The following is a 27827-nucleotide window of genomic DNA, read 5'->3' as shown; positions in this document are numbered from 1 at the left end:
TCTGAGACATGCCACTACGTGGATTAATCAAGAAAACATGCTAAGTGAAATAAGCCAGACACAAAAGGACACATATTGTATGATTCCATTTATATGAGGTACCTAGCTAGAATAGTCGAGTTCATAGAAACAGAAAGTAGAGGGGCGCCTGGGTGGCTCAGTCGGTGAAGCGTCCGACTTCCGCTCAGGTCGTGATCTCACGGTCCGTGAGTTCGAGCCCCACGTCAGGCTCTGTGCTGACAGCTCAGAGCCTGGAGCCTGTTTCAGATTCTGTGTCTCCCTCTCTCTCTGGCCCTCCCCCGTTCATGCTCTGTCTCTCTCTGTCTCAAAAATAAATAAACATTAAATTAAAAAAAAAAAAAACAACCCAGAAAATAGAGGGGGTGGTTACCAGGGGCTGGGGGAAGGAGGACACAGGTAGAGTTTCAGTTTGGGAGGATAAAAAATTCTGGAGATGGATACTGAACACGGTTTGCACAATAATGAGAACGTATTTAATGCCACTGAATTGTACGCTTAAAAAATGGTTAGTTAAAACGGTCAAGTTCAATGGGGCCTCCTTTGCCATTTCTGGAATGTATGGACGGTGGCGTTCCATCCTCATCCGGACCTTTACTCGCACGTTTAAGTGCTGACTTTACTCAGAGCAAACAAAGGTTACGCCCTCAAGGTACTACTAGGGCGGGAAGGCGGGCCTAGAGCCAAGGGGGCGGGCCCGCACGCGGCGCCGTCGTCATGGAAACGGTCGGGGTGGAGCGCCAAACTGCAACTCCCAGCGGCCCCCGCAGCTTCCGGTTGGCAAGATGGTGGCGCGCAGGAGGAAGCGTGGGGCGCAGGGCTCCGAGCAGGGGATTCCGAGCCCGCCCGGGTATTCAGGTGAGGAGCTGCGGGTCCGGGGATGGCCAGGCTTCTCCGGGAGTTGGCTCGGGAGGCGGCGGTGGCAAGGGGACCCCGGGAGCGGCCGCGCTGTTGGGTGTGAGTCCCGGAGGCCCCGAGGTCTGCGAGCTCGATGCTGCGCCCTGCTTGCGTCTGGCGGCGTTCTCCAGGGATGAGCCCATTTGGGGCAACGCTTCCCTTAGGTAAACAAACCCATGTCTGTCCACACTCTTCCCCAGGACAAACCCGTGTCCGTCTTCACACCTCCACCTCCCCCGCCCCGCAGGTGAGCCCAGCCACTTCCTATCATCTCTTTGCGATTCCTAGTCTGGCCCCTGTCAGCCCTCACCTGGCTGTGCCCTCCTAATCGGTTCTCATGCTTCTGTTCTTGCCCCTGCGTACCGTTCGCCCAGGTGCCAGAATGTTCTTTCTAAAGTCAGACAGAAGTAGTATTTTGCCTCACAGGCTTACTTGTGTTTCCATACCCACAGAACTCACTCCAGTGGTTTTACGAGTCGGCACCTAAAACAAAATCCAGACTTCTTACCGTTGATTTGTGTGGACCCCCCACCCCCACGTTCTGGCTCGGCTGACCTAAAGCTTGTTCTGTTCCTCTGAGACAACAAAGTCTTTACATCCTCAGGGTTTGTGCACCTGCTGTGCCCTCCTCTGCCTCACCCAGCTGTGCCTTCTGGCTTTAATGTCAGTTCCTCAAGGAGGCCGTTCTGATGGCCTGTCTAAAGGCCTCTGCCACCCGACCACCCTGCACTGTTTTCCCCTTTCTTTCATATTTGATAGAATCTTGTTATGTGCTTTCTTGTTGATTGCCATCTCCCGCTCCCATGGGAGCTTCCTGAGCACAGGTACTGTGCTCTGAAGGACGTGGTGAGAAGAACAGAACACAGTCCCTAGCATTTCAGGAATGTCAGCGATTATCCAAATGATCACACAGATGGAGGCTTAGAGACCATGAGAGGTGTTGGCAGGGCACAGAGCAGGTGGTTCTAACTTGGCATGAAAGGCTCTCCATGGAAGTTAAAGCCTGAAGGATAGGGGATGCCAGGGTGGCTCAGTTGGTTAAGTGTCTGACTTCAGCTCAGGTCATGATCTCACAGTTTGTAAGTTAGAACCCCGCATTGGGATCTCTGCTGTCAACACAGAGCGTGCTTCAGATCCTCTGTTTCCTTCTCTCTGTCTCTCCCCCATTCGTGTTCTCTCTCTCTCTCTCTCTCTCTCTCTCTCTCTCTCTTTCTTTCTCTCTCTCAAAGTAAATAAACGTAAGGGGTGCCTGGGTGGCTCAGTTGGTTAAGCATCTGACTTTGGTTCAGGTCATGATCTCACGGTCTGTGAGTTAGAGCCCCGTGTCGGGCTGTCAAGCTCAGAGCTGGGAGCCTGCTTCGGATTCTGTGTCTCCTTCTCTCTCTGCCCCTCCCCCGCTCGTGCTTTCTCTCTTAAGAATAAATAAACATTTTGGGGGCGCCTGGGTGGCTTGGTCAGTTAAGCGTCCGACTTCGGCTCAGGTCATGATCTCACGGTCCATGAGTTTGAGCCCTGCGTCGGGCTCTGTGCTGACCGCTCAGAGCCTGGAGCCTGTTTCAGATTCTGTGTCTCCCTCTTTCTCTGCCCCTCCCCTGTTCATGCTCTGTCTCTTTCTGTCTCAAAAATAAATAAACGTTAAAAAAAAATAAAAAAAAAAGAATAAATAAACATTTTTTTAAATCTTAAAAATAAATAAACTTAAAAGAAAACCTGAAGCACGGGTGGAGGGAGGAGAGTTGATGTTTCAGGTAAAGGGAAATGTGTGAGCACAGGTGAAGTCTGGGCTTCCTTGAGGAATAGGGAGAAGGTGGAGTGGCGGGCCCACACAGTGGTTGGGGAAAGAGGGGATGGAAAGAGGTGAAAGGTGGTCAGGATCTGGCAAGGGCTCCAGCCATTGTCGGGATTTTAGTATTGACCCCAAGAGCAGCAGGGTTTGAACTCCCCTCTCATTTCGCTCCCCACCTGTAATAATTGCCCGTTTACATTCTCTCCCCCACCAGCTTGGGAGCCCCTCCTGGGCAGGTTCTCTGTTCGTTCACTCTCCTAGCTTGCACAATTCCTGCACAGGCCTTGCCTAGGGGAAGGGCTCAGTGATGGAATGGATAGACAGAACTAGAAAGGGACAGCCTGAACTTGATTTTCACGCCATCCACCCCTGCCTCCGTTTCCTGTCCAGCCATCCCGATCAAGTTCTCGGAAAAGCAGCAGGCTTCTCACTACCTCTATGTGAGAGAGCACAGAGTTCGCGAAGGCACCAAGTCTTCCTGGCCTCAGAAGCGGACCCTTTTCGTCCTCAATGTGCCCCCATACTGCACAGAGGTGAGTGGGTGTCTGGGAGGGAACCTGTAGGGCTGGCCAGGAGTCCCAGGCAGGGCTGGGCTCCCACTGGCCTTCACCAAGTCCTTAGTGGTGAGTTGGAAGCATCTAACTGAAGCCCCAAGGGAGAATCTAGAGGTCTGCCTCTGTCTCTTGATAGGGAGTGGCTTTAAAAAAAATTTTTTTTTAAGGAATCCCTACACCCAACATGGGTCTTAAAAACTTACCACCCTGAGATCAAGAGTCACACACTCTGGACCGAGCCAGCCAGGTGCCCCGGAAATGGCTTTTTAAAGCTGTGTTTTATGGGGCACCTGAGTGGCTCAGTAGGTTGAGCTTCTGACTCTGAGTTTTGGCTCAGGTCTCATGATCTCGTGGTGCATGGGTTCAAGCCCCACATCAGGCTCCACGCTGGCAGTGTGGAGCCTGCTTGCGATTCTCTCTCCCTCCCTCCCTCTGTCCCTCACCCCCCAAATAAATAAATAAACTTAAAAAAAAATTAAAAACTATAGTTCTGAGGAGCTCAAAGCTTCTTATTATTACCCAGAATTGTTTGAATTACATGTTTTTCCCTGATTATAAAAGTGATACATCTCCATAAGAAAAAATATAAGAAGATAAAAGTACTTCTCAATCTATCCAGACATTAACTTTCTTTCACAAAAAGCAGTGAAGTTTTGGCTTCCATAATTTTATAGAAGAGAAACTAAGGGAGTTGCTGGATTTTAGATGAATTGGGATTCAAAAAAGAAATACTGATTTCTAAAAGATTGTTCTAGAGAAAGAAGCAGAGGAGAGGGCGTCATTTTTTACCTTTTCCTGAACCGTATTGTGTATACAGAGAAGGGCCTGGGCCCTAGCGCACAGCTCGCTCCATTTCACAGACGGAACACCCCGTGTACTCAGCACCCAGAAACCGAACATGACCTGAGCCCAAGAAATCCCTTCATGCCCCTCCCCCCCCCCCCCCCCCCCCCCCCACGAGGGTCACCACCAGCCTGAGTCCAGCAACTACAACATTGATTTAACTTCAGTTTTAAATGGCTGCTGCGGGGAGGAAAAGTGAGCTGGTTGTCTCCTAAAATCAGAATGTTCCGCATAACCCCCAAAACGTCCTCACCTATTCTTGTAATAGAACCTGGTCCTACGTTGGGGATCACTCACCCAGAGAAATTGGTAGGGAAGGACTGATCTTTCAGCGAGATGGCCTTTCAAAGTGAGGAAGCCCTTTCAGGGACAAACCAAACCCGTCCTGGGCATGTGCTTCCAGCAAAGCCCCAAAAGGCTTATACCTGGATTCTGTCTCGCACTCTGCCTCCTCCCTCCCATGTCCCCTGGCCAGCAGCGCTGTGGTTTTCTGCTCAGAGTTTTGAACATGAAAATTCACAAGATTGACGTCTTGGGCCACGGGAGGCAGGATTGGGATGGTGCCGAGGAGGATATGGTTTGCCCGGGCCTGTGTGTGCGCCCCCCTCGTTGGGCAGACATGGACTGAGACCCCGCCCCCAGTGGTGCTGCCCTGGGCAGAGGGGGTTCCAGAAGGCCCTGCTGCCTCTCATGCCGAGCTTCCCCCCTGCCCCCGCTTCGGCAGGAGTGCCTGGCCCGCCTCCTCTCTCCCTGCGGCCCCGTCCAGTCTGTGGAGTTACAGGAGAAGCCGGACCTTGCTGACCGCTCAGAGGAACCAAAGTCCAAGTTTTTTCACCCCACGCCCGTTCGGGTAGGCATTCAAGTTCTGCGGTCTGCTCGCATGGGGCGCGAGGTGGGGCTGGGACAGTGTCCGCGGTGTGCGTGGGGTGGTGGTGGCAGGGTGACAGCAGGGCGGCTGAGCGGTCCCCGTGGTCCTAGGCCAGTCCTCGCTTGTGTGGTTGAGGATGCCTGTTGGGCAGACGGCGCCCTGCTCCTTTCCCTGCATCTGCCACATCCCTTAGCTTCTTGCCTAGCTCTTCCCAGCATCCTGGGGGAAAGCCTCTCTGAGCTCCCGAAGTCCGCCGAAGCCCATTCCTCCCTAGGCCCCATGGCCTGGTCTCGTTTCCCCTTGAGGAAACGTGAGGCACCTGCTCCGGGCATAGCGCGTGTGAACTGGTGTCCGCCCGTGGTGCTTGGTGAGCTCGCTTTTCACAGAGTCCCTCCCATAACTGGGAGGAAGGTCCCGAGTGTCTCACCTCGCCTGGGTCGCTTCTAGCACCAGTGGGAAGATCAGGAGCATGGCCGTCCCTCCCCAGGATTACAGATCACTTTCTGGTCATCTTCGTGGCGGAACAGCCCAGCACACATCCCCTGGTCCAGCAGCAAGTCAAGCTGAGGGCAGGTGGCATCCCTGGTGCTGGGTGACTGGGAGGACGGGAAGGGCCCTGGCATTCTGACCTCTCTCCTTCTTCCCCCAGGGGTTCCAGGTAGCCTACGTGGTGTTCCAGAAGCCAGGTGGGGTGTCGGCTGCCTTAGCCCTGAAGGGCCCTTTGCTGGTCTCGACAGACAGTCACCCTGTGAAGAGCGGCGTTCACAGTCAGTACCGCGGCGATGTCGGGCACCTCCGTCCCGGGCCCTGGGTTGGCGGGGAGGCGCTGTGGGGGCCGTGCCTGCTGCGTGTGCCTGGGAGGCCTGGGCCTGGCACTCAGGGTGGCCGGAGGTGAGGGCCCAGCTCACCGCCACTAGACTCTTCTTAGCACCTGAAGCTTGGGCCACACGTCGCCATCCTCGTGGCCTGTGGAAGAAGATCCTGACTGGGGGGCGCCCGGGTGGCTCAGTGGGTTAAGCGTCCGGCTCTTGATCTCGGCTCAGGTCTTGATCTCAGTGTTGTGAGTTCAAGCCCCATGCTGGGTATGAAGCCCACTTAAAAAAAAAAAAAAAAGATCCTGACTGGCTGGCCCTGAGGGATCGGGCTGAGGAGGCCCCGTCCCTCACTCCTTTCTCCCTCAGAGTGGGTCAGCAACTACACAGACTCGGTGCCGGACCCTGAGGCCTTGAGGGTCGAAGTGGACACGTTCATGGAGGCGTATGACAAGAGGATAGCTGAGGTGGGGCTTCGGGAGGGGCGGCTGCGTGGCCACAGGGAAGGAGGTGTCGTGGGTGTTGTGTGCGGCTCCCGAGGAGGAGGGGCGGTGGCAGCCTGTCCCGGTTACTCCTCTTTTCCCTTCTGAGTCCTGGGTCACCTAGCTGGGTGACCTCTAGTCTCCAAGTGGTCTGTGGAAAACAGTCTGAGGCAGGAGGCAGCGTTGGCACCCCTGTGCTCCCCCGTCCCCCCGTACTTAGCTACTGGGAGGGAGAGGGCGCAGCAGGTGCTGATGTGTGCCCGGGGAGGTTCCGGGCGCAGGAGGGAGAGAGCCACGAGAGGAGGGCGGGTCCCAGGCGTCTGCCCATCACGGGGTCTGTTCCTTGCAGGAGGAGGCCAAGGCCAAGGAGGAGGAAGGGATTCCGGACGAGGAGGGCTGGGTGAAGGTGACGCGCCGGGGCCGGCGGCCGGTGCTACCCCGGACGGAGGCGGCGAGCCTGCGGGTGCTGGAGAGGGAGAGACGGAAGCGCGCCCGCAAAGAGCTGCTCAACTTTTACGCCTGGCAGCACCGAGAGACCAAGATGGAGCGTAAGGAGCGCCCCAGGCCCCTGTGCTTCAGCCCCGCTTCCCTCGGGGCCCGGCCCGGCCCGTGGCCACTGCTGCCAGCCGCGGCCGGAACTCAGAGATCTGGAGGGCGGCCAGACCTGGGTGCGGGGTGGGGGTGTCCTTGGGCACAGACTTCCCGATAGGCTCTGGAGTCGGGGGTCCCAGCCTGCAGCATCCCCCGTGGTGGTCCCCTCGTGGTCCCCAGCGGCAGCTGTGGGGGCCCTTGGGTTGCTTAGGGGCTGCAGAGCCCTGAGCAGTTGGTGCCGGAACCTGTCAGCCTCCAGCAAGGGGCCACATGGCAGAGGGTGGATCTCAAGTGCTCACTGGGTGCAGAGAGGGCCGCTGCTGGACGTGATTTGGGGGCGGCGGCGGGGGGGGGGTCTCAAGTGAGCGCGTGTGTGTGTGTGAGTGAGAGAGAGAGAAAGAGTGCGCGTGGGTGCCATGTGTGGGCCGGGGGGCGGGGGGCCCACAAGGAGAGTGTTGGGGTGAGCGATCGCCTGTGGTTGACTCATAGCCATGATGATGCTGAGCTCGCTGCCGCGGCCCCCGATTCCCCTGCTTGCGGGGCAGCTGCCCGGGGGAGAGGGTGCTGGCCCTGGCCCTGGCCCCGGCCTTGGCAGGGGGACAAGCTCTGCAGCAGGTGGTAACCTGCCACCCGGCACACCGTGCCCTCCCCGGCCTCACTGCTGCTTCCCACTGTGTCCTGCAGCCCCGCTCCTGCCCTTTTGTCTAGATTCACCGACGGCGGGCCTCTGCCAGCCCTCCCTCCGGGCTCCTCGGCTGCTCACCTGGTGACAGACCTGCCATCTGGGTTCCGTGGCACTCTCAGGGCGGAGTCCCTTTACTTCCCGACCTTGTCCCCAGTCTGACTGCTGCAGCGGGGAGGGTTTGGGAGAGGTGCCCCGGGGGCTCCTGACACCCCCAAAGCCACCTGCCTTCACCTTGGGTCTGTGGGGTAGGGGCGGGAAGGGAGCAGGTGCCTTGCTTTCTCCGTGCTTTTTCTTTTCACTGAGGAGGTTCCTCTGAAACCTCAGGTGTGCTGCCCTGTCTTCAGCTTCCACCCTCTGACTGGGCCTGCATGCTAGTCAGTCTCCATGCAAGGTCCCAACCGTTTCTCAGAGCAGAGGCCAGCAGGCTTGGGGGCCACGCGGCACAGCCCCGCCCCCACCCCCCACGGGCCACACTGACCGATACGGCCCCATTTCCCCTTGTGCTTCTCGCCCTAGATCTAGCCCAGCTGCGCAAGAAGTTTGAGGAGGACAAGCAGAGGATTGAACTGATGCGGGCCCAGCGCAAATTCCGACCCTACTGAGCTGAGTTGGCCCACGGGCCCCACCGAGCAGAACGGTGAACGGTGACGGTGCGCGGTTGGTGAGGACGCAGAGGTCTGGAACGCTCGTCCCAGGCTGCCCAGGCCGAGGGGCTACTGTGTCAGCCAGCCCCCGAGGCCGGAGTCCCCACGGGTGGGGTGAACGACAGCTCCTCCCTGGGCCCTGGTGCTTCTGCAGTCTCGGGACCCCATGCTGGCGGGGCCCGCCCGGTGTGAGGGCTTGTCAGGACGCCACCAGCCTGGGGAGCGCTTGCTCCCTTCTCATCTCTGTTGCCGGCTGTTCCTGGACTCTCCTCTCAGGCTAAGTGTCTGCTGTGTTCTCCCCTTCCCCCATTGGAAGGGCCCCCGCTGGCAGCGAAACGGCCTCGGAAACAGTGCGAATACAGAACATTTTATTTTTCATCCAGCTGGGCAGCAACCTGGCCCTTCCTTCCTCCATCCGCTACCCACTCACTGCCGATTATCAGCCACAAAACGGACAACCCTCCAGGTCCAAACAGTGTCTCCCCCTTGAAGTCTCAGATACCAAAAGTCAGAATCTTGGCCCCATCCCTCCAAACCCTGCCCCAGGTTTCTCTGCCTCAGCCCCTGCTGGTCTCCAAGACCCGCGAGGCCTGTCCCCACCGCACCTGGCCTGGCAGCGGGGATTGGGAGCAGGGAGTCTGGGGGGTGAGTGGGGGGAGCGGGGCAAAGCCCCAGGCCCAGGCTACAGCTGGTTCGGGGTACTGCTCTTCAAAAAGGAGCCGATGATCCCGGCCACACGCTGGGGTTGGTTCATGTGGACGTAGTGATTGCCCGGGACTTCTGTGTACTGGAACCACTGGAGAGGGAGGGATGCGTGGTGAGGTGAGGCCTGGATGCGGGGGCTCCGTGGGCCCCTCTTCCCAGGGCCTGCTGCCTCCCCGTGTCTCAGGAGGGTCCCTCACAGTGACCCTCGGGGCAGTGACTGACCTGCAGCCCCAGGGGCACCCTCTGGTTAAGTCAGGGCTCAGAGCCAGCAAGAAAGGCCTGTTTGGGGGGGTAAGTGTCCAAACCCTGGGCTTCTGGACCGTTCTGAGCGGTGAGGTTGTAGAGCGAGGCTGGGGAGGGACCCGGGGTGCTGTTCATTCTGCCACTTTAAGGTTGGCTTGAAAAATGAGCAGCCTTTCAAACTTGATCCTCCTTGGGAGGCAGGAAGGCACTGCCCGCTGATCAGCCGGCCACTCCGGTGACGATGCTGAGATGTTAGCAGAGGCCCCCGGGGTCAGGTGTTTATGGTGGGTGATGGTCGGAAAGTGTCAGGTGCTCCCAGGGACAAAGCATGAGTCTCAGCTCCCCAACTGGGAGACCCACCCTCACCTGCAGCCATCACCCACTGATGTAACTGGTCACCTGCTCACCCTAGAAATTGTGGGATGGCCTCTGGCCCAGTTGGGCTCGGCCTACAGGATATGTGAGGACAATAAAACTGGGAGATTCTGCCAATTAAATGTGTTTCCTGTGCCGAGTCACATGTGGCTCCAGGGACTGGCCACAGTGGGGATTGAGGCCTGGTAGTTCCTGGCAGTCACCCATTAGACCTGGGGCCAGACCAGAGCCTGGGTGAGGACCCTGCTGACCCCCAGCCTGGCTGAGCCCCGCACACCTACCTCCTTTAGGACAGATTTCAGTATGTCCTTCACCAAATTTAGGGCCTCCTTGTCAGCGTCGTTCTCTCTTCTCACGTTATAAAACCCTTGCGTTGCTCTGGAAAGCCAAAGAAAACTCAGGGCTCACCTTAGGGCCACCTTGCGGTGCCTCGCCCCTGCCCTGGGTTCCAGGCCGAGAGGAGACAGGCCCGGGCTTGCCTCCGAGTTTCCCTCAGAGCCCAGGTGTAAATCGGGGTCGAGGCACTGGGCACCTGTGGGCACTTGGGGCTCACTGGCCAACGTGAGCCAAGTGCTGTGGGTTCAACTCCATCGGGTTGCAGGACCTGCCTGTGGCCACAGCCTCTGAATGGCAGGGCCAGGAGGTGATGACAGGCTCTTAAGTCGATGCTTTCTCTCCCGACATCTTTACTGAGAGAACTTCACCCGTTTAACATGTACCATTCCATGTTTGTTAGTATATTTGAGTTGTACAACCATCACTATGGTCAGTTTTAGGACGTTGTTATTGTCTCAAAACAAACATCCCAAACCTGTAGTTTTCTTTCTTTCTCTCTCTCTCTCTCTCTCTCTCACACACACACACACACACACACACACACACACACACACACACAGTGCCCAGTTCGTCTTCTGCAACCACTGATCAACCCTCTCTAGACTTTCCTCTCCGGACTTGCATGTGAAGCAAATCCTACGTGGGTACGTGGGTTTGTGTGGCTGGCTTCCACTTTACATAATGTTCCCAAGGCTCGCCCGTGTGGCCCGTACAAGTTCGTTCCCCTTTGTGGCTAAAACATAGCCCACTGTATGGAGGTACCGTACTTGGCTCATCTGCTCGCCGGCTGACCGACGTCTCTACCTCTGGGCCGTTGGGAACAACACTGCTCCGAGCCATCACGTGCGAGCTGTCGTGTGGTCCTGTGTGGGGCACACAGATGCCCAGGGAGTGCGGTTGCCGGGTCCTGTGGTAACACTGGCTTGAGAAATTGCCAGACTGCTTTCCAAGTGGCTGCTCCGTGTTACAGCCCCCCAGCACGAGGGTCCTGGTGTCTCACGTCCTTGCCGACACCGGTTATCTTTTAGTCTGGCCGTCCTAATGAGGACGTGCGGCGTATTTCCCTGTGGTGTGGATTTGCCTCCTAAACCCCCGTGCTCAGCACCAGAGACACACGTGTCCCCAGAAGTCGGGGTTCCTGCCTCGGGCGTGCCACAGTCTAGGCTGGCCGCAGCAGAGCGGAAAGCGGCATCCAAGCCACACGGAAGGATGTTCACTGGGACTGCTTCCGGCCGGGCGCCGGCAGTGGGGAGGAAGGCAGGTGAGCAGCCCGGATCTGGGGCCGTAAGGGGTCTGGTGTGGCTGGAGAATTCGGTAGAGCGAGCGTCCCACTGTCAGGCCCGCTGGCCCCTGCCTCGCAGACCCCTGTTGAGAGGTGCCTTCGAATCCGCCCCACCCGCTGCCCGAGCCCTCCCCTTGCTTTGCCTTCCACTGCTTGGGGCAGTGGGAGCAGCCACCCATGAAAAATGACGGCCAGGTCTCGCTGGTAGAACTGGGAACCTCCCCCTAGAGCCGCGGAGATTCCTGACAGTCGAGCCTCTCGGGCACATGGCTCCAACTTACTTGATGAGCAGGACGTGGGCCTGCAGCTTCCTGATGAAATGCACAAGCAGGTCCCTGCTGACGAAATCGATGTTGTGCTCTGGCTGCAGAGACAAAACCACAGTGAGTCCTCCCACGGGTTAGCGGGTGCTGCTGTGGGTGCGAAGCCCATCTCTCTTGGGGGCAGCGGGGGCCTCATGGGGCCGCCATGGCCATCTGCCCCAGTACCCAAACACATCACCTCAACAGAGGCCTCTCTAAACCCCATGGGTCAGACTGGTTTTCCCCCTAAATCTGTTCTCCCTCTTTCTGGGCTCACCGCTGCCCAGCCAGACGTGTCCAAATCCCTTTACCTCCTGGTGTGCTTGTGCGACTAAATGCAGAGAAGTGACCCGGGCTGCTTCTGGGCCTAGATTTGAGGACTAGGTGTGGCCCCTCGCCCCGAAACCCCTTTCCCCATCCACAGGCCGCCCTGTAGTGCTGACCGGCCAGGCAGCGGCCCGCGTGCCCGCACCAGCCATTTCCACGAGAAAGAAACCTGCTTAAGCCACAGGGCAGAATGAATATACCTCGATGTCCCCACCGCCCCTGCAGGCCTCCATCATAGCCCGGACCACCCTGTCTTATGACCATCGAAGGCGTCAGATCTGTGCTGTCCCACAAGGGACACATACGTGGCTAGGAGTGCTCGAAATGGGCCTAGTCCAAGCTGAGATGCGCTGTAGGTGGAAACTGGACAGAGGATTTCAAAGACAGCATGAAAAAAGGCCCAATATCTGAAATGTTTATACTGACTACATCTCGGATACATGGAGTTAAAAAATGCGAAAGTTGGTCTCACCTGTTTCTTTTTACTCTAATGTGGCTACTCCGAGACGTGAAATTATGTGAGGCTCACGTTATGCTTGTACCAGACTGTGCTGCCCCAGCCCCAGAACTCGAGATGTGCCATAGGAGGAGCTCGATACAGGGGTGCTGAGCGGATGAATTCCACAAAGCTCCCACGAGGACTGACTGCGTCAAGTGCCCGACACTCCTCCACCCCCTTGACGGGTGTGAAATCCTCATGAGAGCACACATGTGCACACAAGCACGCCTCCCTGGTCACAGCCATGAGAGCACACTGCCCTTGTTCTGCGCTGACCTCCCAGCTAGTTCCCCCTCCTCGGGCGAAAATGACCTTGGGTGCTCTTCAGAAACAGGCGTTCCCAGATGAACGGTCTACGAGGACCCGGTCATGCTGCACCCTCTCCTCCAGGCAGAGCGCCCAGCTCAAGGAAAAGCACCAAGGTGGCTCCTGCCCACAGAGGGGCTCCCCGGGACCCGTGCTGATGGGCATATTAAAACGGTGCTTTGGTGGAGGATCACACGGGCTAAAGATGCACGAGAGCAAACAGGAGATGGCACCAGGACTCGGCTCAGGTGTCTGCCCCCAGCCCCCATCCTCTTCGCCTTGCTTCCATAGGCTTCTCTGGCCGAACTGGGGCTCTCCGGCTTGTGGGCTCAGGCCCTCGACTCAATTCTATGTTGGTCCCCAAGGCAGAGACTGAGGGATATTCCCTCCACATACGTCTCCAGGTGTGAAAGCGCAACACAAGGCTGGGGTTTTGCAGTGGTTTCTTCCAAGGCCAAGATAGGAGGATATTTCTCCAAGAAAGTCTTTAAGAGCAAAGGCTATTGGGTGTGCTTGTCTTTTTTTTTTTTTTTTTGGTTGTCTCTGCGTCTACATCCCTCTCCTCTTACCTTCTTTCCCTAGCCCACTTTCACTTCCCAATGTATATTTTTCTTTTGTAAAAATTTTTTTGACTTTTTTTGTTTGTTTTTGAGAGCGAGTACGTGAGCTGGAGAGGGGCAGAGAGAGGGAGACGGATCCAAAGCAGGCTCCATGCTGTGAGCAAATCCGTGAACCGTGAGACCGTGACCTACGCTGAAATCAAGTCGCCCAACCAGCTGAGCCACCAAGGCAGCCCACGTTTTCTCTTGTAATTCAAGTGTAACTTACGGCAAAGTCCCCAGATCTATGTGTCGGTTCATGATGGCCCTTCACAATAAATGCTCCATGTGACCCAGATCGAAGCCTGGAACATCACCAGCCCCCAGCAGGTTCCCCCCCAGAGTATTCTCCAAGGACGTCCCTATTCGGACCTCTAGCCCCAGAGATCAATTTGCCTCTGCTTGAGCTTCGGGTAAATGGAATCATACAGAGTGCTCTCTTCTTTCTGGCTTCTTTTGCTCTGTGAGTGTGTTGGTTTTCTCATTCCTGTGTGGTGCTCCGGCGTCTGAATGTATAACAACTTATGCATTCTGTCGTTCAAAGACATGTAGGTGAGTTCCAGCTTGGGACTGTTACGAATGAAGCTGTTATGAGCATCCTCACACGTGTCTTTTGTGCGCACGGCACGTATTTTTGCTAGGTTTACACCTAGGAGTGGAATTGCGGGCTCACAGGATTTGCCTATATTTTGCTTTAGCAGTTCTGCAACAATTTTCCAAATGGTTGCATCAATTTGTATTTCCTCCTGCAGTGTAGATGAATTCTGGTTGCTCTATGCCCCGAGGAAGACTTGGTGTTGTCAGGGGGCGCCTGGGTGGCTCAGTCCGTGTCTGACTCTTGATTTCAGCTCAGGTCATGATCTCACGGTCAGTGAGTTCAAGCCCCACACCGGACTCTGTGCTGACAGTGCAGAGCCTGCTTGGGATTCTCTCTCTCTCTCTCTCTCTGCCCCTCCACTGCTCGCTCTCTCTCAAAAACTAAACTTAAAAAAAAAAAAAAGACTTAGTGATGTCAGGCCTTTTGATTTTGGCTATTCCAGTGACGTAGAGGTGTCTCATTGGTCTTTTGATTTGCATTGCCCTAATTAACGATGATGAGCACCTTTCATGTGTTGATTGGCCACTTGGATAGCCTTTTTCTTGAAGTGCCTGTTAAAATCTTTTGCCTGTTTTTAAAAATGAGGTTGTTAGTTTTTACCTTATTGATTTGTCAGAGCTCTTTATATATTCTGTGTATGAGTCCTCTAGTAGACCTATGCATTTAAATATCTTCTTTTAGTCTGTGGCTTGACTTTGCACTCTCTTAAATTGTCTTTTGATGAACAGAAAGTATTGTTATTATTTTTTTCTTTTTGAGGGAGAAAGAGAGTGTGCATGAGCACAAGTGGGGGGAAGGAGCAGAGGGAGGGAGAGAGAATCTCCACTCAGCATGGAGCCAAATGCATGGCTCAGTCCCACAACCCTGGGATCATGACCTGAGCCAAAGTCAAGAGTCAGACACTCAACCCACTGAGCCACCCAGGTGCCCCCATGATGAACAGAAATTCTAAATTTTAATAAAGACCTGTTTGTCAATATTTTTATTGATTCACATGTGTATGTTGTTTTATTTAAAATATATTGTCTATGTCAAGGTCATGAAGGTATTCCCTGTTTTCTTTAGAACCCTTACTGTTTTAGCTCTCATGTTATGATCTGTGATCCATCTGGAATTATTTTTGTGTGTAGTGTGAGGCAATGATCTAGGATCGTACTTTTTCATATGGATAACCCGTTGCCTGAAAGCCACTAAATTGAGGTGGTGCCTTTATTATGAATAAGTGATACCCATTCATAATTTTAACAGTAACTAAATTCCCAAAGTATTCTACAAACTCAGTATTATCCCAATATAATCTTTTTTTAAGTAAGCTTTATGCCCAACATGGGGTTTGAACTCACGACCTCAAGATCAAGAGCTGCATGTTCTACCAACTGAGCCAGCCACGTGCCCCATCCCAATATAATTTTTAGCAGAAGATGACCGTTCCAAACTTCATTTGGGAGTGAAAATATGCAATAAAAGCCAAGGAAATGTGTAAAAGAAGAACAAGGAGAGAGCACTGGTTCTACTAACTATCAAAACAATTTGAAGGAAATAGGAATTAAAATAGAATGGTATTTCTCAGATGGTGACAAGATCAATGGAACAAAAAATGGAATTCTAAAATGAAATTTTAGAATTTGTATCTTTTGTAATTCAGTTTATGTTCCAAATGTAAACTTCAAATCGGTGGGCACTCTTCCCATTTTGGGCACTGTGACTGACCATGACCCCGCTGCAGAACAGCTGTGTGCTCCTAGGAGGGGGAAGGGGTGTTTTCAAATGCCACAAAAAGTAACCACCCCAACCCGCACCGTGGAGCAATGTAGAGTTGGGGCCCTGCCCTGCTGCCTAGAGGGTCGCCTGGCTCAGGTCAGGGGTCCAGCCAGGATCACTCTTTCTGGAGGGAAGCTTTCCAACAGGGGCCTCCAGGACCCCACTGGTTAGAATCTGGCAATTAGCTCCCAGCCTGAGGACCGGCACACAGAAGACAAAACACGGTGAGTGAGTCTTAGTGGTTAGGAGGACCCCCAATAACTGGTAATGGGCCAACTGGCTATTCATCTGGGGGGAAAATGAAAATGGATCCCTACCTCACACCATATTGAGAACAGATCCCAGTTGGATCAAAACCAAAAGTCAAACATTCTCATCCCTTTGGCTAATGCCCTGGTCCTGGCCTCATGTCCACATCTGGGCCTGGGTGATGACTCTCAGTGGTCTCCCTGAGCCCACCTGAGGCCAGAGGTTCCCACCTCTAATGACAGCATCTCACATGTGCAAAACAAGTTACTCTCTTAAACAATCTCATTAAGAGCACCGTCTGTGAGCACCTAAAGCAATGTGCTAGAGCACTCAACACACAGGCCTTAACTAGTCTACACAGCAACCCCAGAAAGGTGGGCATAGGGGCTGGTACCTCCTAGCTTTTCATTAACCAGCTGCATGGATGAATAAACGAATGAATGCACTTCCTTTTTGCACACAAGACAGGTTCGGAGGGGGTAAGTGGCTTGCCCAAGGTCACACAGCCTCTGTGGTGGAGTTTCTGCAAATGCCCCTGTCGCACAGCTCCAGGCTGGCTGCTGGCTTCCAGGCCTCGTGTTATGCAGCCCCTCTCTCCCCTTCTGGTCTTCACACCCTCCATCAGGAACCCCATCTCAACACATGCGCTAAGCCTATTCTAAGCCCCTATCTACACGGTAAGCAGGTACCTGGAAAGTCTTCCCCTTCTTACCCAGGCCGATCCCACCACTCTGGACCTGGCTCACGTCCCACTTCCTCCAGGAAACTCCTCTGACCGCCCCCTCCGCCCCCCCCCCCCAGTGTGCCTTTCCTGAACTCCCGCTGCCCTTCCAGTTAATCCACATCCACGGAAGCATTTGCAACCACTTATGTGAAAGCCTAAACGAACAGCAAAAACAAAGAGCCCTAAAATAGGTCGGCGTCTACGTTCATAGTCACGAAAACACAGATGGGGCTGCAAAGTCTGCCCTCAACGTGGCCAACGGTGGGCCTTGACATTCGCGTTTTGCTCTGTGGGCACCTGTGTGTCAGTAATGGTTTTTCAGTCGTTCGTGGGTGTGCAGCCCCCACCGACGGTGCTGCTTGACCGCAGGCAAGTCGTCAGGCTGCCTTCGTGTCCTCGCCTGCGGGGGCCGACAGGTCCCTCCTCTGGGGCTGCAGTGAGGACTACCCGGGCACACGTGCAAGGCGCCTGGAAGGACCAGGAGCGGCCGCTGCACCGTGGCCACCTCCCGCCGGCGTCCCTCCATGTCTCCCAGGTGCAGGGCAAACCCCGGTGCGGCCCCGACTCGTGCCGCCCCCCCCGGGGATCCCTCTCCACCTCGGCCCTTGCCACAAAGAGACCAACGATTCGGAAGAGGCTGTGCACCACCTCACACCCGCCAGGACGGCTGAAAATTTTTTGAAAAGGAAAGTAACGCGCGCTGGTGGGGTGGCGCAGAAATTGGAACCCTTGCCCGTGGCTGGTGGGGACGAAGACGGTCGCCGCTGCGCAAAACAGTTTGGCGGTTTCTCAAAAAGGTGAAACACGGGATCGTCATGGGACCCAGCAATTCCACTCCTAGGTGCAGATCCAAAAAAAATTGAAAGATGGGGCGCCTGGGTGGCGCAGTCGGTTAAGCGTCCGACTTCAGCCGGGTCACGATCTCGCGGTCCGGGAGTTCGAGCCCCGCGTCGGGCTCTGGGCTGATGGCTCGGAGCCTGGAGCCTGTTTCCGATTCTGTGTCTCCCTCTCTCTCTGCCCCTCCCCCGTTCATGCTCTGTCTCTCTCTGTCCCAAAAATAAATAAACGTTGAAAAAAAAAAATTAAAAAAAAAAAAAATTGAAAGCAAGGGCTCGAACCGATATTCATAAGCCGTGTTCACAGCAGCATGGTTCATAGTCACCGTCACCGAAAGGGGGACACAAGTGTCGATCGACAGATGCGTGGATCGCTCCAGACAAACGGAATATTAGTCAGTCACGGGAGGGATGAAATTCCATCACCTGCCACAACACGGATGAGCTTTGGAAACAGTAAGAGAAATAAGCCGGACGCAGGAGGCCACGTTTTGCATGATTCCACTTAGATGAGGTCCCTAGACCAGCCAAGTTCAGACGGAGAAAACAGAACGGTGGCCACCAGGGACGGGGGGAGGGTGGAGAACCGGTGTTCGGTGGGGACAGAGTTTTTCTGGGGGCAACGATGGTCGTATGACATTGTGAATGTATTTAGTGCCACTGAACTGGACACTTACGAGTGATTTTAAAACGGTGACTATTGTGCCACGCATGTTGGACGGCGATAACAAAAGAGAAAGAGAGACGGCCGCACTCACCAAAGAGATCCTCCGGTCTCTGCTCAGCACCAGACCTGGAACGGAAGCACAAAGACGGGGGTCTCAGTGCTGCCTGTCCGGGTGAGGGACTCGGCGCGGCTTCCCTGGGGACCCGGGGCCCTTCCAGCCGGGGTGCACTTCCTCAGCCTGCACTCGTGTCCTCTTGGGACCGAGCCAGGGCAGCAGAGCTTGGCCACGGCCACCCGGACACGGGCCAGTGTGGCCCACCCGGGCACGTCCCTCGGGCCACCCCAGAGAGCGGTGCAGGACGGTGATGGATGGTGGCTGTCATCTCTGAGAACCTTAAGGTGATCGCGTGATCTTTAAACCCCAGGAAGTACCCAGTGGCTAAGCATCAGTGCCATCAAGTGTCAAAGAGAAAAGAAGGTTGGCGGGGTTGGGAGACCCGTGGTCCCACCTGCTGGCCAAGCCTCGGTTCTCTGCCGCAGCCTGACGGTGGACTGGAAGGATATGAGCACGCTTAAAAAGCGGGTTATCCTGGGGGGTGAGCTGAGCCACAAGGACGGGAAAGGGGTAAGACACGGCGAGACACGCAGAGCTGTTTATGGTACATTGTGTTTCAAACTACGTCATGTAGCACCTGTTCGAAAAAGTAATATTCACGTAAAAAGCAAAACCAAAATGGCGACTAGGTTGGCATCCGTGCCCAGCCCTTTGTTGTTTTTTTTTTTTAATTTTTTTTTTAACGTTTATTTATTTTTGAGACAGAGAGAGACAAAGCATGAACGGGGGAGGGTCAGAGAGAGGGAGACACAGAATCTGAAACAGGCTCCAGGCTCTGAGCTGTCAGCACAGAGCCCAACGCGGGGCTCGAACTCACGGACCGCGAGATCATGGGCCGAAGTCGGCCGCTTAACCGACTGAGCCACCCAGGCGCCCCTGTGCCCAGCCCTTTGTACACCCCATCAGCTCTGGAGGAAGGGGTACTTGGGCAGGACGCAGGGGTGGGGGGTCCACCAGGGGAAGGGCGTGAGGTCTCCCTGCTGGAAAACTGATGTTTGAATACAAAATGGCTTTCCGAGAAACAATTATGGGAACATTAAGGAGAGCTCTTTTCCATAATTATTAGGTTTCCCCCTCTAATTAGAGATTATGGAACTTTTAGACATAGTTTTAAATATAGACGATTAACTGTTGTTAGAGGTTCTTAGGCATTTGGAACTCAAAATACTTGGGAGGACCGTGTAATCATCTCGGCCTAATGAAACCAAGGCTGAGGCCTCTGGGTGACCTTCGGCTCTGGCCGTGACCTCCCTGCACTGACAATCAGCCCCCGCTGCCCGTGCAGGACCACAGGCAACCCCGGGGCCCCCACCTGGGCTCGCTGCCTCCTCCTTCCTCCAGGCCTGGGCTCCAGCTGCTCAGAGGATGTGAAACAACTTTGAAAGGGGGTTACCTTAAGGGTGGGGTGACCCCCAAGGTACCTGGGGGTTCCTACCGAGCTGTTTTCTCTGCCCTGGGCCACGGCTTCTCTCCTCTTTGGCCACATCCTCCTCCTATTCCAAGACTCCTAAACAGGCCCCAGCAGGCCCACAGCCTGGCTGCTTTTCTGTTGCTCCCCCCCGCCCCCCACGAGACAGTGAGACTTTCGAAGGCCAGAAATGTGTTTCTCAGACCAGCAGGCCAGCACAGATATCCCTTAGAGGAGTTCCACGAACAGATCCAAGAGCAAGCAGCCCTAGCTTTTTTGGAAGGCTGCTTGGTCCTCTTCTCAGACTCAGGTCCCACGACATCAGGGCCAGCAGCTGCTCAGCGGGGCTTTGCACTGACTTAACTCCCTTAACAACCTGTTTCATTGGTTAGGAACTGAGAGGGATGAGGCCAGTGTGAGCCCCGGAAAGAGGAGAGACTGGGCTCGGCCTGCCCAGAGGCTGCTGGGGCCTCTCGGGCTAGCCGGGCCAGCGACTTGTGAGCCGACACCTCCTCCAAGACTGTTGGAATCCCTAACAAGTCGCGGGAAACATACAATTCATAAGAAAATACTTTCGAAGGCAGAAGATATGATCAGAACCCTAGACCACCTCCCACCCGTCTCCTGCCACAGCCAATAAAGACTGTGCTGTTGTGATATAATAGGAAGTAGATATTTTAGTCTGCAGGCCTGGTCCTGGCCAGAGCTCCTAAAGCCTGTGTAATCTAAGTAATAAAGGTGCTAGGAGCATCTTTTGTTCTAATATCTGGCCTTTGAGGCCAGGTCCTGACACAGAGCTTCAGAATCCCTTGCAATTTCCTAGGTGATAGGAGCATCTTTGGTCCTAATGAGGGGGCTCTTGGTGGGCTCTAGATAGCCTCAGGGTCAACCTGTGATTAGAAGCCTGAAATTTTACGTCTACCTCCCCATCCTCTGGGAAGGGGAGAGGGGCCAGAAACTGTGATGATGGATCATGTCTACACGGCGAAGCCTCCATTAAAAAAATCCCTCAACTAGGGGGTTCAGGGAGCTTCCCAGGCTGGTGAACACATTGGTGCTGGGAGGACGGTGCACCCAGGGGACGCGTGGACGCTCCGCACCCCTCCCTCACACGCTGCCTTCTGGATCTCTCCCGTCTGGCTGTTCCTCAGGTGTATCCTTTATAATGAACTGTATCCTAGGGAGTAAATGGGTTTCCCAAGTTCTGTAAGCCTCTGAAACTGAGGAGTGGGTGGAAGGAACCCCAGATTTTTTTGTTTGTTTTTAAAAAAAATTTTTTTTTAATTTACATCCAAATTAGTTAGCATATGGCGCAACAATGATTTCAGGAGTAGATTCCTTAGTGCCCCTTCCCCATTTAGCCCCTCCCCCCTCCCACAACCCCTCCAGTAACCCTCAGTTTGTTTTCCATATGTATGAGTCTCTTACGTTTTGTCCCCCTCCCTGTTTTTATATTATTTTTGTTTCCCTTCCCTTACGTTCATCTGTTTTGTCTCTTAAAGTCCTCATAGGAGTGAAGTCATATGATTTTTGTCTTTCTCTGACTGACTAATTTCGCTTAGCATAAGCCCTAAGACTAAGAAACCGGAAACCAGGAAGCTGTTTGGGTCGATCAGGGAAGCCTCCAACTTTTGGGGAAAAACCAGCGCTAACAGAAGCACCCTGGGCTTCATTTGGTTTGTTGTTGCAGGTTCTGGTAACTTGGCACAAACCTGGCCGTAATCTAATTGGAAATGACTAATTCCTAGACCCATAAACTATAGGGCTGTCTTACAATTAGATTTGTTTTAGTAAAAGGGGGATAGTTGGAAATTGGGTCTTTATTTTATTTTAATTTATTTTTTTTTATGTTTATTTATTTTTGAGAGAGAGACAGAGTGAGAGCAGGGGAGGGGCAGAGAGAGAGGGAGACCCGGAATCCGAAGCGGGCTCCAGGCTCTGAGCTGTCAGCACAGAGCCTGACGCGAGGCTCGAACCCATGAACCGCGAGATCGTGACCTGAACCGAAGTCGGACGCTTAACCGACTGAGCCCCCCCCGCCGGTGCGCCTTCTTTTTTTTCCACTCCCAACGTGGGGTGGCACTCACGACCCTGAGATCAAGAGTCACATGCTCTACTGACTGAGCCTGCCAGGCACCCTGTCCGCTTGTCCATTTTGAAAAACCTCTTTTGAGTCACGTTGCCTCAAACCCTAGCCTCGGACACCAGCACCCGCCACACGGGCCAGCACAGCATGGCTGGAACATTCCCCAACGTTCAGTCCGAAGACACCTGACGACTCTCAGCTGCCTGAGCTGGCGTGAGTCACTCGGCCTTTCCGAGCCTCAGTTTCTCCGGCTCTGGAGGGGGTGAGTATAGGGCAGCAGGGGGGTTCCGTGAGATACTGTTTGCTGAGCACTTAGCGTGATGCCAGGTCCGGAGCAAGCGGCCCTGGAGCTTAGCTATCGCTCCTCAATAAGAACAGTGCCAGTAAGCGACGGTCTCGGAGGGTGACAGTCCCTACCTGTGGCCACCTGGGTGGTTCCTCTCTGCAGGAGGAGCCGTGCGCATTCCTCACCCACGTGACTGTTGTTCTTCAGGAACCTGGGGAAGACAGAGGGACGCTCAACGTCTTGGGGCAGGGGAGGTCAGATGGAGAGGAGAGGAGGGCCGCCCCACGGAGGACACAGGCATGTGTCGGTGGGGACGTCCGCATCAGCAGGGTGCGTATGTGAGTGTGCGTAGGTGTGTGTATTTTCACCCCTTTAGACCACAAATATTTATAGATCCCTGGCTACCAGCGACACTTCCAGCGGCGGAGGGACAAAGGCAACCCGCCAGCGGCCACCGCCACAGATCTTCAGTTGCCCACAGGGCAACTGGACCTGGCAGAGTCAGAGTCCCGGCGGAAGAGGCAGCCAGCCGAGGCCGGAAGGAGGAGCGGGGAAGTTAGCAAGGTGCCTGCAGAGAGGGCCAGGGAGGAATTACAGGGCGAAGAAGCGGGGCAGAGGACGTGTGGAGAGGGGTCCTGGTACACGAAGGGCGTGGCTATACAGCGGGGAGGATAAGAGGCAGATCAAGTCCCGGCTGGGGTGTCTGAAGAGAGCCAGGCAGCCTGGTGCCCAGGGGGAGCACAGAGAGAAACAGGCTTGCTGTGCATCTGCGAGGAGACAGATGCCCCCCCTGTGCCCCAGAGATGTCCTCCCTTGGTATCCCATAGCTCCTCCAGCTCCGCCACAGCCCCGTCTCACCGGATTGCACTCACCCCTGCAGCATCTCCTCCGGGCTGAGCACTCGCTGGGGCTTCTGGGAGGCCTCTATCTGTAGCATGTGCTCTATCATTCTTCGCTTATAGGTCAGCAAGTTCTCCGATTCCTGGGGGGGTCGCAGGTTCTGCTGGGTGGGCAGGACTCCGGGCTGCAGACAAAGGGGCCAGCTCCTCCCCCGGCCCCCGTGCGCCCCCTTTAGCCGGGAGTCCTTCTGACCCAGTGAGGGGGTGGGGCACAGGATCAACCGCTGCTAGTTAGTCTGTGATCAGGGCAAGTTGTCTGCCTCGGTCACAGCCAGGCCAGCCCCGCCTGGGGTCGGTCACAGCCAGGCCAGCCCCGCCTGGGGTCGGACAGCCGCAGGGATCAGGTTGGAGGAGGATGGAAGAGAAAGGAAACCTCGGTCAACTGCCAGAGCTTTGCAAAGGTGCAGCGGTAGGCCCGGAAGCCAAGCACCACCCAGGGTCGGCAAGTTCATCTGGTTTAATTAATGCTCTCACTCCAAATGGTGGAGAGGCGACTGCCGAGCGGAGCACTTGGGGCTTCCAGCCCCCCCTTCGAGCGTAGCCATTCCCAACCCAGCTCCCTCTGAGAACAGCCCAGCCCTGCCCACGGTCGGCTCCGTGAGCAGCAGTGGGAAGTGACGCTCCCATCCAACCCCCAGAGAACGCAGGACAAAGAGGACCAGATCCCCAGACCCCCGGGAGGAAGATCCTGGGGCACCGTGTTTGGTAACTCAGATAAGGAAGGAAGAGCAGCCCAAGTCTCACTGGATCCTCACGTTAACCCACAGGCCATCTACTCATGAAACCAGCACCTACTGAGCGCTTACTGTATGCTGGGATTGGGCATGTGGTAATAAAAAGACAGCGTGGTTCATGCCCTTTTGGCATCTGTGGCCATTTTACAGATAAGAAACTGGAATTGGTGACAAAGCTGTGTCCTCACCGAGAGACTGAGCCCTCGGGAAGCAGGATGACCGAATGTGAGGGGGGGGGGGGCAGACACCTCTGAGGTCATCTAGCCCAACCATCTCATTTTGGTCCGGATAGGCCAAGTCGCTTGCCCAGGGTCACCCAGCAGGTCAATGGCAGAGCCAGGACCCAGATGCAGGGACGGCACTGTTTGTTGTCACTGGTGGCGGCGGCGAGATGCAGGGATCGGCACTTTCCCATTGGTCTGCACTCAGGGCTGCCGTGTGCGGTTGTCCAGTGTGTGCACAGCGCAAAAGCATGCAACTGAGCGTGAGTGCGGGTGGCCTCGCCAAGCTGTGTGCGCCCAGAGCTTCCTCAATCCACCGTTCCTACCCTCTCCGTCCCCTGCCACTTCGTGACTGACCTGGCATTCTGTAGCCATGCCACATACAGGGTTTCCAAGGACCACAAAGACCCCTGCAACCCCTTTCTCTGCCCACTCCTTGGGGGTATAGGCTGCACAACCCTGTCCTCTGCGGGGATCCTCTCTGATCCCCCCTTGTCTACCCTCTGCCACCTTCTCCCGTCTCCCTGGTACCCACCAAAGAGACAGCGCTGAGGACACTACCGGGGGGCCTGGGTCTCCCCCATGACAGTACGCATGAAAGCCTTTGTTCTTACTTTATAGTCCAGGGCACACGGCAACGTGTCCAGCAAGATAAGTTTATCCACCGTCTCGGGGAAGGTACAGGAATACTTGATGGGACCCAAAAAGGAAACAATGAGTAGGAGAGGAAGAAGGCAATGAGACTCCAGCTTTTCCCTGGGGACACTGGTATTTCCAGTGTCTTTCTTCCCTTCAGGGTAGCCTCCTCTCCCCTCCCCCCAAGGTCCACACTCAGACCAAGGTCCACCTCCTGCTAGATTGCAGGGCTCCCTGGGGATGAAGAATGTGGAAACTCTGAACTCCATCAGGAATCTCCAGTTTCACCAACCTCCCCACAAGAATGATTACTGCCAGCGACAGAGCAAAGTGACACTAGGTCATAAAATGCTGACTTCAAGTTGGTGACAGGAGGACACACTTCCTTTCCTGGCGCCTTCCCCTTCTTTCTCCCGCTCTCCCCCGCAACCACCACCCGCCCCCCGCCCCCCGCCACCTGTCAGAGCGCCCAAGGTGGCCAGAGGTGGTCACTGCAAAGCCATCTACTCACCATTCCGCCCACAATACCGCCTGGGGAGGGGGCAAAAGAAGAGTGGGCTGGTATTCTCCCAGCTCTTGAAGTCCTACGAAAACTTCCTCCCAAGGGCTGCCCCACCCCAGGCTAGGGGCCTGGCTCCTCTCTCCCCCTGGGGCTCTTCATTCACTGTCAAACTTGGGGTTCCCTCCCTGGGGCCATATGGCCCCTCCGTCAGACCTAACCACTCAAAAGGCCACATTTCTCTTGTCACGTTGGAAGACAGCCACCTCTGGGGCCGTATGTCCCTTGGGGGAGTTGCCTCAGGCCAAAGGGCAGAGCGCCCATAGCGCCCGCACACCCCTTCCCCTCTCCTTGCAGTGCCCAGAAGTGCAGGGTACTGGTGTACCGATTTTCTCCCTCCCTCGCAGCCCCCCAGCCCAGTCAGCCCCCCGCCCGCCCAAGTGTAACGTGTACTCACCAAAACTGTGGCCCATGATGGAAAAACGATTCCATTTCAAAGCTGAAAACATACGGAGCCAGCTTTGGATGGGCCCAGCCTCCCGCAAACCTCTGTCCTGCAGTCCCTGAGGTCACGACATCCGTCCCCAGCATCTGGGGTGCCCCACTCAGGAAACTAGCTCAGAGGGACCCCAGCTTCCCTGCGGGAGCAGAACCCACAGGAGGAATAGAGCTCTTCTTTGGCCCGTCCTCTCCAGCTCTCCCAGAGTCACCCATGAATTCGTGGCAGGACTAGGGCCAGACCCCAGGTCACTCCCAGGCCGGGATCGCTACCTGGTTACCACACCCCACTCCAGAGAGGACAGGGGATGTCCCCAGTGCACCCCTACACACACACACACACACACACACACACACACACAAACACACACTCGGCCTCTTATTTACCTGCTACAACTCTCTGGACCTCAATCACAAAGTTTTGCTGGTAATACGGGAGACCTGGGCTGTAATGCGATGAGAGCCCATGTCCCCCGAAATCCATGGCAACGTAATGAAAGTCTGAGACGAGAGACAGGGGTTAAGAGAAGGCACCTAGGTCAGACGTCTCCCCCCACCTCTCACCTGCAGTCTATGCCCTGCTGCCCCTCGCTTCCCTTCAGCCCTACCTTTTGGGAGAAGAGGGATGAGTCTGTCAAAGGAGTTGGCATTGTCCAGCCAGCCGTGCAGGCAAAGAACCGGGGGGCCCTGCTGGGAGCCCCAGAGTTTGGCAGCGATGTGTCCCCAGGGCACAGCCAGCTTCATCTCTGATGTCAGACCTAGAAGACAGCCATCCACCCGCTCATCCATGAAGCCGGCACTTTCTGAGCCCCTCGTCAGTGTCCCAACGTGTCGGGGGCACCAGCACAGCCCAGGGAGGCTCAGATTCCCACACTGCCCTCTGGGGCTTACCAGGAGAGAGCGTGAGGTGGGTTGGGGCATACCCAGAGGAAGGAAAGGTAAACTGGGTCCCCTGAATGAGGAAAACCGACAGAACTTCATGGAACTGGCTGGGGAAATTGGCTAGACCCCGGCTCTGCCACCTGCTGGCTGTGGCAGGTGGGCCAGTTAGTAAAAAAAACTTCCTGAGCCCCAGGTTTCTTTTCTGTAAAGCTGGCGTCAACAGAGTACCAACAACATACTCTAAACTTTCAGAAGGGCAGATGGGATGGCCCCTCTCCTCGCTTCCTCATAGTAAATCTGATCATGATCACATTCCCTTTGCAAACCGGTCAACCGAGGCACGGGGAGGTGCGGTTCATGCCCAAGGTCACCAGGGAGACTGAAGCAGGGCCAGGATCTGGCGCAGGCGGCACACCCCCAGGACCCCAGTCCCGACCACCCAGCCCCACGCTGTCTCTGTTCTGCTCTGGGCCGGGCTGCCTTCTCCACCGCCTGGTGCTGACCTTTACACCCTGCTAGCCCACCCGCCGGGCTGGAGACCCGTGGACTCCCCGCGCCCCCGCGCTTATTTCTTGGGCTCCCAGACCCCTGAGAGGCGACGTGTAGCCCTGTCCTGCCCCCCCCCCCCCCCCGCGGGTAGGTCCAGCCTGCTCCCACTTCCGCTCCGGGGTCGAGGGTGCCGATGGTGGAGTCGCGACACCCGGGAAAGCGGCGTGGTCAGTCGTAAGTAGCTGGGGCAGGTGGAAGGGCACGCGTGGCCTCCCCCATCCCACTCCGGCATAAGGGGCCCGGGGCGCGGCGTCTTCACCCATTACAGTCGTCCTGCGGGGCGCACGAGGCCGTCACTCCGCCACGAGGTCGCCAGCGATAGTCAGAACGGCTGAGCTTCAGACCCCGCCCCCGCGGGCCGGCCCCGGCCTGGCCCCGCCCCTCTGCCCAGGCCCCGCCCCCGACCGCCTGCAAGGGCCCTGCTGGCGCCGCCTGCCAGAGCTCCGGATCCGCCTGGCTCCTTCCAGGGGCCCTGAGAGCCCGGAGACTCATCCACCGGGCAGAGGCTGTGAGCAGAGCGGCTAGGGAGGCCTGGGGAGGTGGCCAAACCTCCTCCAAATTTTTGGGTTACACCCGGGATGATGTCGAGGAGAGTGAAGTCTCTGCTTGACACGTGGGTGCCAGACCCTGACCCTGGGCAGTCACCACGGCTGGCCTCGCTCCCGTGCGGGGCCAGGAGCGGGCGGAGGCCCAGGGAGCAGTCACAGCGAGCGGGGCTGCCAGGTGGGTCCTCCCTGGCTCGCTCCGTAGGACTAAAGGTGGAGTGATTCTTTAATGGTTAAATGTTTGCCTGGAAGGCAAGGCTGCCTCCAGCATGTTCTCACTGTGTCCTGGGGTCACCAGTAGTGCCTGGCACGAACCAGCCTTAATATTTGTTGCACAAATGGATGAATATGTAAATTGGGGACGTGGAGAACCTCCCCGGGCTTGGAAGGACAGTAACATTGAGCTTGGGAAGGATTGAGATCCCTAACTCATGAAGGGGATGTTTGGGGTACTAAATGCTATAATAAAGTCACTGAAGT

The 27827-nt window shown here is 55.8% G+C and overlaps 2 protein-coding genes across 2 annotated transcripts; one reads left to right on the top strand and one right to left on the bottom strand.

The window, feature by feature from the left end:
* The first annotated feature begins 779 nt into the window (after positions 1-779).
* RRP7A (ribosomal RNA processing 7 homolog A) lies at positions 780-9620 on the top strand. Its single transcript, XM_030320831.2, has 7 exons — positions 780-876; positions 3092-3234; positions 4823-4948; positions 5616-5733; positions 6148-6245; positions 6610-6808; positions 8053-9620. Exons 1-7 carry the CDS (start codon positions 804-806, stop codon positions 8136-8138), a joined length of 843 nt encoding a protein of 280 aa, XP_030176691.1. The 5' UTR covers positions 780-803; the 3' UTR covers positions 8139-9620.
* SERHL2 (serine hydrolase like 2) lies at positions 8838-27144 on the bottom strand. Its single transcript, XM_030320829.1, has 12 exons — positions 27062-27144; positions 25980-26129; positions 25759-25872; positions 25331-25372; positions 24886-24905; positions 24353-24427; positions 22757-22866; positions 22016-22095; positions 18081-18115; positions 11403-11485; positions 9785-9881; positions 8838-8976 (listed from the first exon to the last, which is right to left on the bottom strand). Exons 1-12 carry the CDS (start codon positions 27063-27065, stop codon positions 8863-8865), a joined length of 924 nt encoding a protein of 307 aa, XP_030176689.1. The 5' UTR covers positions 27066-27144; the 3' UTR covers positions 8838-8862.
* Between the last annotated feature and the right edge of the window lie 683 nt (positions 27145-27827).

Source organism: Lynx canadensis, chromosome B4 (assembly GCF_007474595.2).
Source record: "Lynx canadensis isolate LIC74 chromosome B4, mLynCan4.pri.v2, whole genome shotgun sequence".
In the NCBI taxonomy this organism is placed as follows: domain Eukaryota; kingdom Metazoa; phylum Chordata; class Mammalia; order Carnivora; family Felidae; genus Lynx; species Lynx canadensis.
This window is presented reverse-complemented; position numbering and strand designations above follow the sequence as displayed.